This window comes from Protopterus annectens, chromosome 1.part1 (genome assembly GCF_019279795.1).
Source record: "Protopterus annectens isolate FY-2018-M chromosome 1.part1, PAN1.0, whole genome shotgun sequence".
Classification (NCBI taxonomy): Eukaryota; Metazoa; Chordata; order Ceratodontiformes; family Protopteridae; genus Protopterus; species Protopterus annectens.
The window spans coordinates 1,291,901,254-1,291,921,544 of record NC_056726.1 but is presented as its reverse complement, the minus strand read 5'-3'; the positions used below and the strand labels follow the sequence as shown (position 1 = coordinate 1,291,921,544).

Sequence of the window (20,291 nt, the reverse complement as noted above, 5' to 3'; positions counted from 1 at the left end):
TGTATTTGCTTTTTTATTGCAGGTGTAACCTTTTATAGAGATGTGTGTGTGTGTGTGTGTGTGTGTGTGTGTGTGTGTGTGTGTGTGTGTATATATATATTTATTTATTTATTTATTTAATTAATTGCTTCCCATTAGGGGGTCACTTGACATCTCGGGCTAGAAAAACTGAAGCAATGGTGTCGGCTGCATGCTTTATACCCCTGATGTCACGGAAGATGAGATAGCAACCAACGCAGGACCCAAAACTTTGATAATCAGGCCGACTGAGGGCTTCTGCAAGCAGATAACCTAAATGTGATGACTGCAACAGTGAATACACTCGAACATCTACATTTATGGCAAGTGTACACAACTGTACTGTCATTTTCCTGTGTTTGTTTTTCCAAATCTCAAGAAGAGGGGAGAAATAATTCTTCACTTTTTAGATTTACCTAGTCAGTGAATGCTCTGCCTACAAAAAATTGAATTTCGAAATGGATCTGATTAGCCTTTGGTGGCCTTAGGAGAAAAGGTGAGTAGGGAGAAAGCAGTGGGAAGTAGACCATCTCCATATGGATAGCCAGTTGTATTACCTTTGTTACTCTTACTTTGATAAGTAAATTCCTGTCAGTCAGGGCTCATTTTACAAGAGTATAGGCTGCAACCACAGCATTCTTGAAAGGGATACCAAGCCAGTCCATACTGGAAGGGGCTGCCTTGTCTTCTGTGCACACCTTCACCAAATACTACCACCATGGTGCTATTTTGAAACCAGAGCCAGATTTGCCTCAGCCATCCTTGGCACAGGATACTCTTCAGCCGCTGCAGTTGTACAGGTCAGTGTTGCAGTACCCTTTTTCTTCCACCTATACCCATCTTTTCTTCCTCTAGGGTTGGGGTGGGTAATCCCCCAAATTGCTTCCCTCTATTGAATGTCACTGCTGTCACTAATGTCAGTAGGGCAGATCGTGCTCTACATGAGGACTGTCAGACGTCCGTACCTTGGACAAAAAGAGGGCCTGAAGATGACATTGGCTTGATTTCCTTTATACCAGCAGCTTCTTGCAGTCAGACAAGAGCATCAGGCAGCTGGGGGGGGGGGGTGATGATGATAATAAAAGACTCTTCTGTTCAGGCCGGCCTTCGGCTTCTGCATGGTAAGTAGTCCTAAAACATAGTATTGCTACATGGATTTATTCAAATATTTTAAGTTGTAGCAAGTTATCTACACAAGTGTATTTCCTCTTGTTTATAGTTGCCACTGATACTGTTAACATTTTTAGAACTGTAAGTTCTTGTCATAATTATATTTTTGGCTGATACTTAGCAAAAATTTGATTTCTTGTCAGTGTAAAACATTGGTCACATGAATGATGTGGTAATTAATAAATATTAATAAACATGATGTAATGTTAGTAAAACAGGTTGGCTTTGAACTACCAGTTGAGGTTTATGTTCTCTTTTCAGTCTTGTTTACAGTGATTTATTTACTTTATCTGTATTTTGTATGTTATAGCAGCAGCTGGGACAGGAAACATGAAGTTCAGCATTCAAAAACGACCATATGTAATGTCGAATCAGAGCTTTACTTCTACTGAACAGAGCAGTGAGGATAACATGGGTCATCATCATCAACAAAATGCTGAAGGTCATAGTAACAGGTATGCAGTGGTATAATGTTGATCTCAACTCTTGTCATGCATAGTCAGACTGTAAAAGAAAGTCCATGTTAAGATTAAGACTCCCCATCCACTTCCCTCACCAAACAGCTAAACATGTTGACAGCAAATTACAGCTCCTCTGGCATACATCTTTTGTATTATTCCTCAGAAGTTGAATTTTTTGATGTCCCTCTATTCATCTGCTGCAGTATTCATTACATGAGGGAGTTCCCCCGCCTGTAGGTCAGTATACAAAAGAGTTTTAGTACTTTAGGGTGCATAGTACATCGGAGTTGGGCTGCGATCGTATGTCTGCCATTAAAGTGATGTACGCACATACCATCCTCCGACCTTCACTGCTGCCAGATCCGAATGCCAGACTCCAACGTACAGTGTAACTTAAGAGTCGTTTGCTATTCTTCAAAGTTCAGCTAAGTGCCTTGTTGGGGAATTCTTCATTATTTTGGTACGGTCTTTGGTTAGGTTTCAAGTCATCCATGAGGGGCAAGTGCTTATGTGGAAGACAAGTTCCACACAAGGATAGCCATTGCCAGTGAAAACTATGACCACAAAAGCTGCTGTATTTAGAGAATTAGCACTTAAAGCTGCTAGCAAAAAGTGCTATGGAGGGATCCTTTGGGCGGGGGAGTTGATTTTCAGTTGAAAGCCAAAAAGCAAAGGCCTGAATCTTCTGCTGCACCTTAGAATACCGTTTTTCTTCAGGCGGAGGAGAGCCCGGAGATACGTCCTGTTCACAGTTCAGATCCACAGGCCGAGTCTGACATTCAGGCCACCATGGATTTGAGCATAAGCATGTCCGCAGAGGCTGAGCAGGTGTCCATGTCTGATGTCTGACGGGAACCACAGCTCGTGATAACAGAAGGCCGTACAGGGATTCCTCAGATCCTTGTTAGGCAAGAGGTGGAATCCAGTCTGATAGAATGTAGGCCTACGTCGGAGCCTCATACCCCTACAGAGGTTAGACTTGCATGCGCAAAAAAAAAAAAAAAACAGAAAACCAAACATTTGTCCCCACCAAATGAACCTGTTAGTGACTGATAGCAATTTACTGAGGGCTTTTTCAATGCCTTTATGTCCCTTAGGCCATTATTTTTTCTCCACTTAAAAAGACTGGAGAAGAGGACCCTTCAGAGGAAGAGGCATCTTTGGGGAATGAATATCTAACCTACTCTTCAGAGATCCCTTCCCCCTTGGATTATGCCTCCCAGAAGAGGAATCCAGTGGAATAGATTCACCTATGGAAGACCTTTCCGTTGGAGAAACTCTAGATAAAATGAGAGACCATTTTAAATGAGATAGTGCCCAAGTATCTGAAGTACAAAAAAGGTAGTATGAGCTACTACAGGTGGAATCATCTAGCCTTTTATTCCTCCCATCTTGCCTGCCTTTCTTGATGATTTTGCCTTTGCTTGACAGGCACCAGATTCACAGCCACCAACTCCCAAGAAACTAGACCGCTTCTGTAAGGTCCCAAAGGACTGCAAGTTCCTTTTCAGATGCCACTTCTGTGGACCTTTCTGTTATTTCTGTGGATTCTGACAAGCCATCCAGATTACTGCCCTCCACTACCCTCCTCCCATCAAATAAGGATAGCAGGATCCTGGATAGACTAGGCAAAAAACTGTACATTTCTGCCACTCTATCATTTAGGGCCATAAATTACCAAACACACGACTAAATTCGCTTTAGAGCTTATGTGCCAATTTTCACAGCTAATTGCAGACTTCGCCGATGCAGAAAATAAAACCTTGGCTACTTCCGTGCTTGGTACATTTTTTCAAGTAGCACGCCACTCCATAAAATACAGCTATTATGCTGCAGAAGTTTCTGCAGGAGCAGCTGCCTCTAGATCAGTATTAAGAAGAATCTCTTGCCTGAGATTCTAGCCCTTACCTGAAGGTGTAAAAGCCAAACTTGTCAAGTCATTGCGGGAAAAGGGTAAGGAAATTGCAAGAATTGAAAAACATTTTTGCCTGTCCAGTACCCAGTTTCTAAAAAAAATTGTCCTGCAAAAACCTGTGTTTGTGCGTAGGCATTCATGTCACCCAGAACAAAAAAGGACTGATCGGAGACGAGAACAGCCTAGGGCACCTCTGGCAACTCCCGCACTAAAGCGGCCCTTTCCAGACAAATCGTCCTCTCTGTGACTGTCCTCTCCCTACCTATACTTTCATCCCACTTTCCCAGGACCTTCCCCTCTCCCTACCAGCCTGGGAAATCATAACTCAAGACTCTTTGGGCCTCTCCATTATTCAGAAATGGTACTTTATGGTATGGGATTACCTACCTTTTTCAAGGGCATCCCTTAGCCTCCTAGGGTACAACTACCCTTTTCCCCCAGAGGTTCTGTTAGTGAACCAAGAGACCATCCAAAGTGTTCCCAAAAAAAACAAATAGGAAGAGGATTTTATTCCAGGTTGTTCCTGGTGCCCAGGAAGAGAGAGGTGACCTGTTCTGTCTCACTTCCTTTCTGAGGGTACCCACTTTCCGCATGCTGTCCCTCCAGACTTTGTTTCCACTTATTCTGCCTCGGATCTTCATCATTACCCTGGATATGAAAGATGCATATCTGCACAATCCATCCATATCAGTTAGAAGACGTTTGTAAGGTTTTCTATGTCCTCATCTTGGCATTTTCAGATTTTGTTCGTGTTTCACTGTTGCAGTCATCACTTGTGGGTTACCACTGCTGGGTAGCCCTCTGCTAGTCTGAATACCAGAGTAAAGATTTTCCCTCCTGCGTCAGCTGCAGGTCGCCAGAGACTGGCGTCAGGTCGTCAGTGGTATAAAGCAGGGCAGCCGACACCATTACACCAGTCTTTCTTGCCATGGAGCCAGAAGCAGATGTTCTTTGTGTTTCACTTTTGCAGTCATCACATTTGGGTTATCTGCCTGCAGGTAGCCCTCTTTCAGCCTGAATACCAGAGTCTTGGGATTTCTGCGTCAGATGCTGTCGCTTCTTCCATGACGTCAGGTCATCAGGAGTATAAAACATGCAGCTGTCGCCATTACATCAGTCTTTCTTGCCATGTGGTGCCCAAAGCAGTTCACAAGTGCCGGTTGGCCGACTCCTGAAATTTTTGTTTTCGAGCTTCAGACGTGAAGTCTTCTAAAAGATAAGTACCCTGTTGGGGATCCTTTTTTCTTGGCTGTAACCGATGTCAGAAAAAATTAATTGTCTTGCCTGTGGAAAGCAAATACCTCCATAGAGATTTTCATTCTTATTACGTCACCCGTTTAGGCCCAGACCATGACGTTCCTTGCTTTCGGTTTTGTGCCTTGTTCAATTCCCAAAATATTTGTCGTCGGGCTATTTTTGTAGTTAAATACATTCGCTGTCTATCTCCGTACTCCGAAATGGCTTAGTTAAGCCATCCGACTACCGATCTTCCGAACAAATGTAAGGTTAAAGACAGAGACAGCATAGATCCAAAACTGCCAACGACGCTTCTGTTAAGCTAGTCGCCAGTCTGCCTGTACCCAGTGAGGCGCTTTCGCAGCTGATACCCACTTCTACAAATTTGCAGGCCTCTACTGAGACCCATTCGGAGTCTGGTATGCCATGAGATGCTTTGACTATATGGAACCTGCGGATGTCTCAAACTTGGATGGGTCCGGAGCCGCTATGCAGGCACTGGCTTCTGAGGGTGTGTTCAGGCTTACCAATTTTCATATTAGACCGACTACTTCGTTTCAAGCCAGAAATACAGAGTTCCTCAGGCTTAATGTTCGCACTACACCTAGAAAACCAACGACCAAAGTGCATTCTCAGGCCCACATGCCTCAAAAATAAATGATTAGAATGGCTGAAGACACGATTACCTTAAATAGTGGAAGGCAACCTTCCCCCTCTCTAGAACTGATTTTCCTTCTGATCAGGAATCTGATATCTCTGTTCCTTCTGACTACCAGGACTTACCCTTATCTACCTATGAGGATTCTGATGCAGAGGATTCCATTCCCTCTGCTTCCCCTCCAGAAGATTTTTCTTTTGGTGAAACCTTGCATACCCTTGGGGGGCATTTTCGCTGGGAAAGCTGGGACTATTCTCAGTCCAAAAAGAGACTTAAGGAATTTTTAAACCTGTCTTAGCACAGGTCTCTAGCTATCCCTCCTGTTCTGGAGATTGTAGATGATGTTTTCATGGAATCCAGCCTTACCCCGAATACTTTGCCTCCAGCTCCCAGGAAACCTGACAGGTACTACAGAGTACCTGACTCTCTCAAATTCCTCTTCAAGAATCCTACTGTGGATCCAGAGACCAAAAGGCATTAAGGCTACTACTGCCAAAAATCCCTACCCCCTTCTGACAGGGATTCTAGGGCTTTAGACAGATAGGGTAAGAAGGTATACACATCTGCTACTCTGGCCATCAGGGCTTTAAATTGCCAGTATCATATGTTAAAAGTATCAGCTGCATATTATAGGGCTATTTAAACAGAAAATAATGTTGATTCTCGTCTCTGCAGAACCCAAAGATTTACCAGAGTTAATGCATTCAGCTGACCAAGTTGGTAAACATACTTTGCAGTGTGGTTTTGATGCTTTAGAAGCATCTTACAGGGCTGCTGTCACTGGGTCTGTACTTAGAGGGCATGCTTGGCTTAAGGAGCAAAACTTGCCAGATCATGTAAAAGCAAAATTATTGGATGCACCCTTAAGCCAAGAGTGCCTTTTTGGCAATAAAGCAGTAGTAGTCCTCAAAAGAATGGTGGAAAAAGCTTAATCTATGCAAACTGTTAAAGATTTCTTACAGATGCAGCCACGTAAATTCAGTAGGCATTGGCCTTCAAGGAACTGGTCCCTTCCATGCCTTCTCAGTCCAAACCCAGGGGCAGCAGACCACTAAGACTTCAGTCTCGGGTTATGGACAGATCTAAGCAGTGGGGTGTTCCCACATCCAAAGCAGGGAGTAGTAAGCCACCCCCTATGGTAAAATTGCGCAATGACTTATCCTTAACTCTTCCAAGCCTTGCCTAACTACTTGTACCTTTAGGAGGAAAGCTCACCCTTCATGCATAAAACTGGGAATACATTACCCAAGACAGGTGGGTTTTAAACATAGTTTCCGTAGGATACAGATTCTACTTTCACTCACTCCCAACCCTAAGTAGATGGCCAGACCTCCCCGCAAACTAGTGGGCGGAGGCCCAAAACAAGTGCTCTCTCTCCTCAGCATCAAGGCTATTCAATCTGTCCCAGCAGAACAAAGGGGACAAGTCTTTTATTCAAGACTGTTCCTGGTTCCCAGAAAATAAAACTCCCTTAACATCCTATACTAGATCTGTCTATTCAACACCTTTCTGGTGGTTCCAAAATTCAAAATGCCAACTTTCCAACAGCTGCTTCCTATGCTAGCCAAGGATACCTGGCTGGCAACCGAAGACTTAAAAGAAGCTTACCTGCACATCCCAATCAAAGAATCTTGCAGGAAATAGCTACGCTCCAGGGCAATCTGCATGCACTATCAGATGTTCATCGTGTTACCCTGCTGCAATCATCACACTTGGGTTATCCTGCCGTCAGGCGGTCCCGCAGTCGGCCTGAATTCCAAAGTCTTGGAACGGCGTCGGTTGCTGCCGCTTCTTCCCTGACGTCAGAGCGCCAGGGTTCTTGCTGCGCGGTGCCCGAAGCAGTAAGCAAGTGCTGGTCAGCCGACACCTGAGATTTTCGATTCGAATTTCAGTCCGAAGTCTATAAAGGTAAGTACCCCATTGGGGAACATTTTCTTGCCTCAGTCCAATGTCAGAAAAAGTTAACAATTGCATTGCTTGTGGGAAGCAAATACCTCATAAGGACTTCCTTTCCTATTGTATTCCTTGCCTAGGCCCAGACCACGATGTCACAGGTTGTCGGTTTTGTGCTAGGTTTAATAAACGAACTATCAAACGCCGTTTTGATTTCGCACATTACTTTGGTAGGAAATTTAATTATATCATGCCGTCGGAGCAGCCGACGACTGGCATACATAAAAAAACGCAAGGCTAAGGACAGGCAGCCTAGGAACAAGCCAGACTCCGAGGCCTCTGCTGGGCCTGTCACCGGTTCTCCAGTTTTCAGTGAGGCGCCTACGCAGCCCCTGACGACCGCAGAACTGGAACCCCAGACAGCTGCGGATTCTCAAGCGGAGTCTACTAGGCCGACGCAGCCATCTTCCAACACCGAAGCAGAAGTAGACCCCGGTGCAGTGGAAACACCTTCGGTTGCAGAAGGTGTCTTCAGACCGACTACACTCACCATTAAATCTTATGCTAAGCTTAAAACTCCTTTAAAACCTAAGAAGACTGTACATCAGTCTACAGTTCAAGGCCCCATGCCTAAGAAACAGATGCTTAAGATGGCTGAAGATTTAATTACCCTAATCAGGGGTTCCCATCCCCCTCCTGATAAGACCTAGAGAAGAGGAATACGCTTCCTCTGACCAGGTTTCAATTTCCTCAGATTCTTCTGAGCAACAGGATTACACTTTTCCACCTTATGAAGACTCTGATGCTGAAGACTCTATTCCCTCAGCATCTCCCCCTGAAGACTACTCCTTTGGGGAAACTTTACATACCATGAGGGAACATTTCCACTAGGAAGGCCAGGACTACTCTGATTCTAAGAAAAGCCTCTGAGAGATGTTCATCGTGCATACAGCTGCAGTCATTACAGATGGGATGTTCTTCATCTCACATTGCTGCAGTCCTTACTTATGGGTAGTCCGCTGTCCTCGGTCGGCCCGAATACCAAAGTATTAGGCTGACGTCGGTCATGGGCGCCTAGATCTGACATCAGAGCGTCAGGGTATAAAGGCGCATGACCGACGTCATATCCTCAGTCTTTTTTGCCGCATGGTCCGATGCAGAAGCAGCGTTGCAAGTGCCGTTCGGCGTTCTGAAATTTTTCGCTGGAGTTTCAGACCGATACCAAGTTGGGCTAAGTACCCGTTGGAATATTTTTGTTTTCTTGCCTCAGTTACTTACCGGATGTCAGAAAAAGTGAATAATTGTATTTCTTGTGGGAAACAGATACCGCATAGGGATTACCACTGCTTTGTATTCCTTGTTTGGGACGAGCACACGTAGTTGGGTGTCGGTTTTGTGCTAGGTTTAATGAGCGCACTATAAAGCGGAGGTTAGATTGCGCTAGGTTAGTCTTTGGCAAGAGGTGTAATTATAATATGCCGTCGGATGTTCGGCGCCTGCTTCTACTAAGAAGTGCAAAGACAAATCTTTAAAACCTAGGCAGGATGATTCGTCCGTACGGACGCCGGATCTTTAGAAGCTACAGCTGAACAGGTGGATCCGGCTGAAGTTTCTGTTGAGTCCCAGGGGGAAACTTTGATTTTACATGATGTGGCCTCTCAGGAGGCAGGTCAGGCTGAAGGGGCCTCTCAGGTTACTATTCTCCCTTCTATGCCTAAGGTGGTTAGGCCTTCTGTTACTGTTTCTAAGGCTCCTTCTAAGGGCAGGTCTGTTTTGCCTTCCTCTGGTGTCAGTTCTGGTTCTTCAGGGTCTGTGCCTAAAAAGCACATGCTTAAAATGGCAGAGGATTTGATTACTTTAATTAGAGGTTCTATGCCCCCTCCTGATAAGAGGCCCAGGGTGGAGCCAGAGTTGGAAAGTTTGGAGCAGGCCTCAGATGATTCAGAGTCTTCTGCTGAAGACATTCAAGATTTCCCTCCTTATTCTGATTCTGATGCAGAGGATTCCACTCCTTCTGCTTCTCCTCCAGAGGATTTTTCATTTTCAGAAACTCTGCATTCCATGAGGGAGCATTATAAGTGGGAAGGACATGATTACTCTGATTCACGGAAGAGACTTAGGGAGTTCTTGTTTTTACCACAGCATAGACCCTTAGCTATACCTCCGGTTTTGGATGTTGTTTCAGATGTTTTCTCGGAAGCTTCCCTTAATCCAGATTCTGTGCCTCCTGCTCCAGTTAAACCGGACAGGTATTACAGGGTGCCTGAGGCTCATAAATATCTTTATAAGAGTCCTAGGGCGGACCCAGAAACTATTAGTCAGGGGCCTAAGGGTGTTAGAGCCTCTGTTGTTAAGAATCCGGTTCCTCTGGATAAGGAAGCTAGAGCTTTGGATAGATGGGGTAAGAAGGTATATACCTCTTCTACTTTAGCAATGAGAGCTTTGAACTGCCAGTTTCATATGTTGAAGTATCAGAATTTCCTCCTTTCTCAGCTAAGATCTAAAGTGGATGCTTTGGCAGAGGGCATAGAGTGTAAAGAATTGCAGGATATAGTGCATGTTTCTGAACAGGTGGGTAAGCACTCTTTGCAATGTGGTTTTGATGCTTTACAGGCTTCTTCTAGGGTGGCTGCCACTGGTTCAGTTATTCGTAGGCACACCTGGCTTAAGGATCAGAATTTGTCTGAGCATGTTAAGTCTAGAATTCTGGATGCCCCTTTACAATCTGAAGTTTTGTTTGGTCCTCCTGTGGAGTCAGTCTTAAAGAAAATGGAAGACAAGGCTAAGTCTATGCAGACTGTTAAAGATTTTTTGCAGGTACAACCTCCAAAGTTTAGTAGAAATTGGCCTACTAAGGGGTGGACGTACCCTTCTTCTGATTCTCAGTCTAGGGGTAGATCTAGACGTGGTAGGGGCAGAGCTCAGGGTACCTTCAGGCCGAGACATTGGAGTTCGCCTGCTCAATCTGCTGGTGAGGGCAGGGGCCAGTCCTTTCGTAAACAGGCCCAATGACCTGCATTTTCAGCTGCCAGAATCTTCTTGCCTGGCAGCTCCTTTGGGAGGAAAGTTGGCTCTTTTCAAGCAAAATTGGCATTTAGTCACCCGGGACAAATGGGTATTGGACATTATAAACCGAGGTTACAAGTTCTATTTCCATACCATGCCTCCTTTCAAAGGCATGCCAGGCGCCTCCTCGGCAAAGGATAGAGGCTCACAGACAAATTTCTTTACTTCTTCAAATAGGAGCTATACAGCCAGTTCCTCTGTCAGAAGTGGGCCTAGGATTTTATTCTCGCCTGTTTCTAGTTCCAAAGAAAGGGAACACGTGGAGACCAATTTTGGATTTATCTATCCTCAACACTTACCTGGACATTCCAAAGTTCAAGATGCTGACTTTACAACAACTTTTACCTCTGTTGGGAAAAGATCACTGGATGGTTACTCTGGATCTCAAAGAGGCTTACCTGCATGTTCCTATCAGGCCCAGTTGCAGGAGGTACCTGCGTTTTCGGGCTGGAAATTTACATTATCAGTTCTCTGCATTGCCCTTTGGCTTATCTACTGCGCCCAGAGTGTTCACAAAGATTCTGGCTCCAGTGATAGCATTTTTCAGACTAAGAGGAATACAGATTTATCCTTATTTGGACGATTGCCTGATTATTGCACAAGAAAAGGACGAACTTCTTCATCATCTACAGTGTGTGATGGCGGTGTTAAGATGCCTAGGGTATTCTGTGAACGAAACAAAGTCCAGTCTAGTACCCTCTCAGGACACGTGCTTTCTGGTTGTGAGACTGAATACAGCTTCCCAGATGGCCTTTTTGACCCCGGACAAACAAAGAAGCCTTTCTCTTTATTTCCATCAAATGTCTCTACGGTCCAGGCTGACTGCAAGGACAGTCCTTCAAGCCTTGGGGTTCATGGCATCTTGTATTCTAGTGCTTCCCAATGCCAAATTGCATATGAGGAAGCTTCAATGGTATCTCAAAAATGTATGGACACAGCACTGCCAAGATCTAGACACTGTCATTCAGATAATACCTTGCATTCAGAAGGAGTTTTTGTGGTGGGCTCAGGAATGTCACCTAAACAAGGGACTCTCTGTGACCCGGCCAGAGGCAAGTCAGGTTCTAACGACAGATGCCTCGGACAAGGCTTGGGGTGCACACCTCAATGGAAAATGGGTGCAAAACACGTAGCCTGTCAAACTCCAACATTTGCATATCAACTTGAAGGAAATGTTAGCAATCCAGTTTGCATTGATGGCTTTCAAAGATTTACTTCACCCAGGGCAGGTGTTGATTCAAACAGACAACACTACTGTCATGTGGTACATCAACAAGCATGGGGGAACCCATTCTTACCCTCTTTGCAGGCAAGCGATGATTCTGTGGGAAACTGCTCTCAATCTACACCTCAATCTTCAGGCAAGGTTTCTACCAGGAGCACAGAACTCCTTAGCAGATGTCTTGAGCAGACAAATAGTGGATCCTCACGAGTGGAAATTGGATCCTCATGTATTCCAACAGTTGACAGTGTTATGGGGAACTCCAGACATAGATCTGTTCGCTTCTCCACTAAATTACCAGTTGCCAAAGTTTTGCACAAAAATGTTTCATCACACAGCTTGGGAGGTGGACGCTCTATCATTCAGTTGGAACAATCTGCATGTATATGCCTTTCCACCTCTGCCTCTTCTTCCCAAGGTACTTTTGAAGGCCAGACAAGACAAGCCAACCATGATTTTGATAGCACCGGATTGGCCTCGACAACACTGGTACCCACTACTGAGGAGTTTAATACGAGAACCTCCATGGCCTCTGCCTTTGATTCCGCACCTTTTGTCACAAGAGGACGGTCACTTCCTCAATGTCAAGATTCAGTCTCTGCATCTAACAGCCTGGCATATTCTGTTTTAGACTCTGGAGGGTCTCAGCTTCCACAACAAGTTTTGAATGTTATTTTGGAGGCCAGGAGGCCTAGTACCAGGAAAGTTTACTCTGATAAATGGAGGAGATTTTTTATTTGGAGCAAAGAAAAGGACTTTGATGTCTCCATACCTGATTTAAGTGTTGCTCTTCAATATCTTTCTGAGTTATTGGACAAGGGTTTGTCTTTCTCCTCGATAAAGGTCCATGCTGCAGCCATTTCTGCTCACTATGATTGTGACCCTCCTTTATTCTCTCATCCTTTGTTTAAGCAATTTCTTAGAGGGGCAAAGAATATAAGACCCACCCGTAGAGCTCCTACTCCTGCTTGGGATCTCAATTTTGTGTTGGAAAAACTTACTCTACAACCTTTTGAGCCTGCAGCTACTGCCGAGTTCAAGTATTTGTCATGGAAAACTGCTTTTTTGTTGGCCGTTACCTCTGCAAGAAGGGTTTCTGAATTACAGGCCCTCATGGCAGTGGAGCCTTTCCTGATTTTTCATAAGGATAGGGTATCTTTGCGTACTAATCCTTCCTTTATGCCTAAAGTGGTTTCTAGTGTGGCCTTAAACCAAACTATTCATTTGCCTACTTTTTATGCAAACCCCCAAAATAAAGGGGAGAAAATTTTGCATACTTTGGATATTCACAGACAGTTGCGTTATTATTTGAGCAGAACCAGGGAGTTCAGACAGTCTCAGCAGTTGTTTGTTTCTTTTGCTTTGGGTTCACAGGGTAAACCTGTTTCAAAACAAACTATTTCTAAATGGATTGGGTTTTGTATTTCTTTCTGTTATTCCCATCATGGTAAGGAGATTCCGGCTGGAATCAGGCCTCATTCCACTAGGGCTACTGCTACTTCTACGGCCTTTCTAAGGGGTAGCTACAAAAGACATTTTGGAGGCAGCTACTTGGAGTTCAGTGCATACTTTTTCTAAACATTACCACCTTCCTCTTTATTCTAAGTCTAGGGCTGGATTTGCCACTGCAATTTTACAGGGCATTTTAGCAGCCCCTAATGCTCTATGATTTTTACCAACCTCCCTTTCCCGTTGCTTTGGGATTCTACCCATAAGTAAGGACTGCAGCAATGTGAGATGAAGAACATAGTACAGTTTTGTACCTACCAATAATGTAGATGTTCGAAGATCCACATTGCTGCAGTCCAATTTACCCTCCCTCCTTCCCCACTGTAGTTTCACATGATGCTATGCTTTAGGTGATGGTTGTTGTTAGGCTTGTTTTTGGGAGGTATTCTGTTTTTGGCTGTGGCCTTTTTTGTTTGGCCTTCTGACATCTGGGGCAAGAAAAGACTGAGGATATGACGTCGGTCATGCGCCTTTATACCCTGACGCTCTGATGTCAGATCTAGGCACCCATGACCAACGTCAGCCTAATACTTTGGTATTCGGGCCGACCGAGGACAGCGGACTACCCATAAGTAAGGACTGCAGCAATGTGGATCTTCGAACATCTACATTTATGGTAGGTACAAAACTGTACTTTATCCTGCCATCAGGCGGGTCCTTGGTCGGCCGAATTCCAAAGTCTAGGTCTGGCGTCAGTTGTCGTCGCTTCTTCCCTGACATCAGTGCGGCAGGGGTATAAAAGAGGCAGCCGACGCCATTTTTCCCAGTCTTTCTTGCCGCGCGGTGCCCGAAGCAGAAGCAGTTCGCAAGTGCCGGTTGGCCAGCTCCTGAGATTTACGAAAGTATTTCAGCCGAAGTCTTCTTGAAAGCTAAGTACCCCATTGGGGAAACTTTTCTTGCCTCAGACCAATGTCAGACAAAGTTAATAATTGCATTTCATGTGGGAAGCAAATACCGCATAAGGATTTCCACTCTTTCTGTATACCTTGCTTAGGCCCAGACCACGACGTCTCGGCCTGCTGTTTTTGTGCTAGATTCAAGAAGCGCACTATTAAGCATCGGGGGAGTTCGCCCTTCACTTCTTTGGCAAAAAATTTAATTATATTTTGTCGTCGGATACTCCCACTCCAGTTTTGAGCAAAAGATGCAAAGATAAGGACCAAGATACGAGGTCCGCACCGTCTACTGAGACCACGCTAAGGCCGACTACCAGTTCTCCGGTACTCGGCGAGGTGCCTACGCAGCCCCTGAGTACCGATAACACTACATTACCGGTGTCTTCAGTACCCGAGGTCGCAGGGTCCTCTGCCCCTATTCCTACTACAGATACCGATGCCACTCCTGGCGGGGAAACTCAGAATTTAGACAGGCCTGCCATTTCTCAAGGGGTCTTCAGGCCTTCATCCTTCTCTATTAAAGCCTTCACTAAATCTAAAGCAGCCATGAAAACCAAAAAACAGGTTCCTCAGACCCCCTCTCAAGGCACCATGCCTAAAAAGCAGATGCTTAAAATGGCTGAGGATTTGATTACTCTTATCAGGGGTTCTCAACCCCCGTCTGACAAAATGCCCAGATTAGAGGAAGACTACCCTTCCTCAGATCAAGCTTCTATTACCTCAGAACTATCTGAGGACCAGGATTATGCCTGTTCTCCATTCGAAGACTCTGATGCAGAGGAGTCTATTCCCTCGGTCTCCCTTCCGAGGACTTCTCTTTTGGGGAAAACACTGCATACATTGAGGGAACACTTTCACTGGGAAGGCCAAGATTACTCAGATTCCAAGAAAAGGCTCAGGGAAATTCTTCTGCTCCCCCAGCATAGGCCCCTGGCTATCTCTCCTGTTATAGATATATTGGATGATGTGTGCACAGAAGCCAGCCTTAATCCAGATTCTTTGCCTCCAGCTCCTGTTAAACCAGACAGGTATTACCGGGTTCCTGATTCTCACCAGTTCCTATATAAAAGCCATACTGTTGACCCAGAAACAATTTCACAGGTTCCCAAGGGAATTAAGGCCTCTACTGCTAAAAACCCATTACCTTCAGAGAGAGATTGCAGAGCTTTAGAAAGGTGGAGGAAAAAGGTGTACACCTCGGCCACTTTAACCATGAGGGCATTAAACTGTCAGTTCCATATGTTAAAGTATTAACAGTTTTTGATATCTCAGCTGAAAAGCAAGATGACACAACCAGAACAACCAGATTTAAAAGAGTTGCAGGATTTGTTGCATGGTGCAGAGCAAGTGGGTAAACATACCTTGCAGTGTGGTTTTGATGCTTTAGAGGCCTCATGTAGAGCTGCTGTGACGGGTTCTGTTATACGTAGGCATGCTTGGCTCAAAGAGCAAACCTTACCAGATCATGTCAAAGCTAAATTATTAGATGCACCTCTTCAAAAAGGTGCATTGTTTGGTGTTAAAGCTGAGGAGGTACTAAAGGAAATGGAGGAAAAAGCGAAATCAATGCAAACAGTGAAAGATTTCCTGCAAGTACAACCTCCACATTTCAGCAGAAACTGGCCTTCAAAAAATTGGTCCTTTCCAGCCACGGACAGACCTCAAAGGGGCAGATACAGACGCCCAAGGGGTAGAGGGCAACCTCAAGGATCTTTCAGAGCCAGACAGTGGCAAGCACCAACCCCAAGAGGTGGAGAAGATACATCACTGCCTTTTAGAAAACAGACACAATGCCTTCCCCGTACACCTGCCAAGCAAAGCTTTAATGGCAGCACCTTTGGGCGGAAAACTTACATTATTCTCAAAAAATTGGCATATTGTTACAAAGGACAAATGGATTCTGGACATTATAGACAGAGGCTACAGGTTCCACTTTCACACCCTTCCAAAAATGAGAGGCATGCCAAACCTGCCACAAAATCAAAGGGCAGAGGCACAAAAACAAATTTCAGCTCTCATGGACATGAAAGCAATTCAAGAGGTACCTGCAAAAGAACAAGGTCAAGGGTTTTATTCCAGACTATTCCTGGTACCAAGGAAAGACAAAGATTGGAGACCTATCTTAGACCTATCCATCCTAAACACATATCTACAAGTGCCAAAATTCAAGATGCTCACATTACAGCAGCTTCTTCCCATGCTGGGCAAGGAGTCTTGGCTGGTAACATTGGACCTCAAGGAGGCATACCATGCATGTCCCTATCAGACAAGATTGCAGAAGATACCTCAGATTTCTTGCAGGTTCAACCCATTACCAATTATCTGCATTGCCCTTTGGCTCATCTACTGCGCCCAGAGTGTTTACGAAATGCCTGGCATCAGTAATTGCCTTCTGCAGACTACAAGGAATACAAATCTACCCATATCTGGACGACTTCCTGATCCAAGCGGACAGCAGGGACATTCTATTGCAGCATCTGGCGTTTGTAATAAAACTGTTAAACTTCCTGGGATACACAGTGAACCAAAAGAAATCAAAACTAATACCTTCTCAACAGATAATTTTCCTGGGTGCCAGCTTAAATGCAACCACCCGGAAGGCCTACCTCACGCCAGACAAACAAGGGCAACTGTCTCAATACTTCAGAAAAATGGCAACTTTCACCAGGCTAACTGCAAGGAAAGTCCTGCAGGCTCTGGGATTCATGGCATCTTGCATCCTACTAATCCCATGTGCAAAGCTCCATATGAGGAAACTTCAGTGGTACCTAAAAAACTTATGGTCTCAGCACAGCCGCAGCTTGGAAGCAATTATACCACTCATTCCATGCCTTCAAAAGGAATTTTTGTGGTGGGCTCAAGCTTGCCAAAGAAACACAGGTCTTCCTTTCTGTGTACCTCAAGCAACTCAAATCATCACAACAGACGCCTCAGACTACGCCTGGGGAGCACACATGACAGATCAGTGCATTCAGGGAAAATGGACCCGAAAAGAGAAGCACCTTCACATCAACCAAAAGGAAATGCTAGCCGTGCAAAATGCTATTATGACCTTCAAAGACCTACTGCATCCAGGCCAGCTATTAATAAGGACAGACAACACCACAGTGATGTGGTACATAAACAAACAGGGGGGAACTCATTCATACCCCCCTGTGCAGGCAAGCCATGACCCTATGGAGCACAGCACTGGAATTGCAAATTCAACTACAGGCACAATTCCTGCCAGGGAAGGAAAACTCACTGGCAGACAACCTAAGCAGAAATATGACAGATCCACACGAATGGAAGTTGCATCCTCAAGTTTTCACAAAGATAACTCGGGCATGGGGACAGCCAGATATGTAGATCTCATTGCTACCCACAGAAATTGCCAGTTGAAAAAATTTTGTTCAAGGACCTATCATCCACAGGCCTGGAAAGTGGACACACTTTCCTTCAATTGGGCAACATTGACAAGTCTATGCCTTCCCGCCTCTTCCTCTGCTGCCCAAAGTTCTATTAAAAGCCAGAGCAGAGAGGCCAAAAATGATTCTCATTGCTCCAGACTAGCCAAGACAACACTGGTATCCGCTCCTGAAGAGCCTGACACATTCCCCACCATGGATCCTACCTCTAGTCCCTCTTCTGTTGTCCCAGCACAACTACAAAACCCTTCACAGCCATCTCAAAACTATGCTGCAGTTGCTCAAGGAAAGGCTATTTCCAAACAGACAATTTCAAAATGGATAGCCCACTGCATACGCTTTTGTTACTCATTTCATGGAAAAACTGTGCCTGCATGCATCAGATCCCACTCTACCAGAGCCACAGCTACCTCTGCAGCCTTCCTCAGGGGGGTCCCTACCAAGGACATTTTTGAAGCAGCCACCTGGAGTTCAGTGCACACTTTCTCCAAGCACTGTCATCTCCCACTATACTCAAAATCTAGAGCGGGCTTTGCCACAGCAGTCCTGCAGGGCATCCTAGCCCCTCCTAGTTCCACTTGGTGCCTACCACCCTTAATTAGCTTTGGGATTCTACCCATCTGTAATGACTGCAGCTGTATGCACGATGAACATAGTACAGATGTTCATCGTGCATACAACTGCAGTCATAACAGATGGGGTTCTCCTGCCGTCAGGCGGGTCCTCGGTCGGCCGAATTCCAAAGTCTAGGTCCGGCGTCGGTTGTCTTCGCTTCTTCCCCGACGTCAGTGCGACAGGGGTATAAAGGAACCAGCCGACACCATTTTCTTCAGTCTTTCTTGCCGCGCGGTGCCCGAAGCAAAAGCAGTTCGCAAGTGCCGGTCGGCCAGCTCCTGAGATTATGAAAATTTGGAAACCGAAGTCTTCTTAAAAGCTAAGTACCCCGTTGGGGAAACTTTTCTTGCCTCAGACCGATGTCAGACAAAGTTAATAATTGTATTTCTTGTGGGAAACAAATACCGCATAAGTATTTCCATTCCCTCTGCATACCTTGTTTAGGCCCAGACCACGACGTCTCGGTTTGTCGCTTTTGTGCTACATTCAACAAATGCACTATTAAGCGTCGGGCGGAGTTCGCCCAGCATTATTTTGGGAAAGCATTTAACTATACTATGTCGTCGGATACTCCGACTCCGGTTTTGTCTAAAAAACGCAAAGACAAGGACCAACACACGAGGTCCGCGGCCTCTACCGACACCACGCCATAGCCGACTACACGTGGTCCGGTTCTCAGCGAGGTGCCTACGCAGCCCCTGACTACCGACGACCTGTCTTTGACGGTGTCTCCTGTGCCCGAGGTCGCAGGCTCCTCGGCCCACACCCCGACTACAGATACCGAAGCCAATCTTGGCGTTGAAACTCAGAATGTGGACAGGTCCACCTCCACTCAAGGTGTCTTCAGACCTTCCTCTTCTTTCTCCATCAAGGCTTTCACAAAGTCTAAAGCAACCATGCACTCTAAGAGACCAGCTACACAGGGCCCAGCTACATAGGGCCCATCTCCAGGCCCCATGCCTAAGAAACAGATGCTTAAAATGGCTGAGGATTTAATTACTCTTATCAGAGGTTCTCAGCCCCCTCCGGACAAAAGGTCTAGAGTGGAGGAAGATCCCCCCTCCTCTGATCATGGCTCCATTATTTCAGAGCACTCTGATGATCAGGAACATTCTTACTCCCTTTTTGAAGACTCTGATGCGGAGGAGTCCATCCCTTCTGTATCCCCCCCTGAGGATTACTCATTTGGGGAAACTTTGCATACCTTAAGGGAACACTTCCACTGGGAAGGCCAGGATTATTCAGATTCCAAGAAAAGGCTCAGGGAATTTCTCTTGCTTTCCTCAGCACAGGCCTCTGGCTATACCTCCTGTCTTGGACATCCTAGATGATGTTTACTCTGAGGCCTGCCTTTACCCAAACTCTCTACCTCCAGCTCCAGTTAAGCCTGACAGGTACTACAGGGTCCCTGACTCACACCAATTTCTGTACCAAAGCCATGCTGCTGACCCAGAGACCATCTCACAGGGCCCCAAGGGAGTTGAGGCCTCCATTGCTAAAAATCCATTGCCTTCAGAGAGAGATTCCAGATCCTTAGAAAGGTGGGAAAAAAAGGTATATACCTCGGCTACCTTATCCATGAGGGCCTTAAACTGTCAGTTTCATATGCTAAAATACCAACAGTTTTTGTTATCACAATTGAAAAGTAAAATGTCACAACCTGAACAACCAGACTTGAAGGAGTTGCAGGATTTGATGCATAGTGCAGAACAAGTGGGTAAGCATACCTTACAATGTGGTTTTGATGCTCTAGAGGCCTCATGTAGAGCTGCTGTTACAGGATCAGTCATACGTAGGCATCCCTGGCTCAAGGAACAAGCCTTGCCTGATCATGTCAAAGCTAAATTACTAGACACCCCTCTTCAAAAGGATGTACTATTTGGTGCTAATGCTGAGGAGGTATTAAGGAAAATGGAGGAAAAGGCTAAATCATTGCAAATTGTGAAAGAATTTCTACAGTTTCAACCCCCACGTTTTAGTAGAAATTGGCCTTCCAAAAACTGGTCCTTTCCTGCCACAGACAGACCCCAAAGAGGCAGATACAGTCGCCCGAGGGGAAGAGGACAATCCCAAGGATCGTATAGAGGCAGACAATGGCAAGCTCCTACACAAAGAGGTGGTGAGGACAACTCGCAATCTTTCAGAAAGCAAACCCAATGACTTTCCCCTTTGCATGCCAACCAGGTCTCAAATGGCAGCCCCCTTAGGAGGAAAAGCTGGCATTA

At 45.4% G+C, this 20,291-nt stretch overlaps 1 protein-coding gene across 1 annotated transcript in view; it reads left to right on the top strand.

The window, feature by feature from the left end:
* The first annotated feature begins 1,090 nt into the window (after positions 1-1,090).
* Positions 1,091-20,291, top strand: part of LENG8 (leukocyte receptor cluster member 8) — a 951,153-nt gene continuing 931,952 nt past the window's right edge. Inside the window, exons 1-2 of the mRNA XM_044088951.1 lie at positions 1,091-1,139; positions 1,499-1,643. Of these exons, the coding sequence (XP_043944886.1) occupies positions 1,091-1,139; positions 1,499-1,643 (194 nt within the window). The remainder of the gene's footprint in view (positions 1,140-1,498; positions 1,644-20,291) is intronic.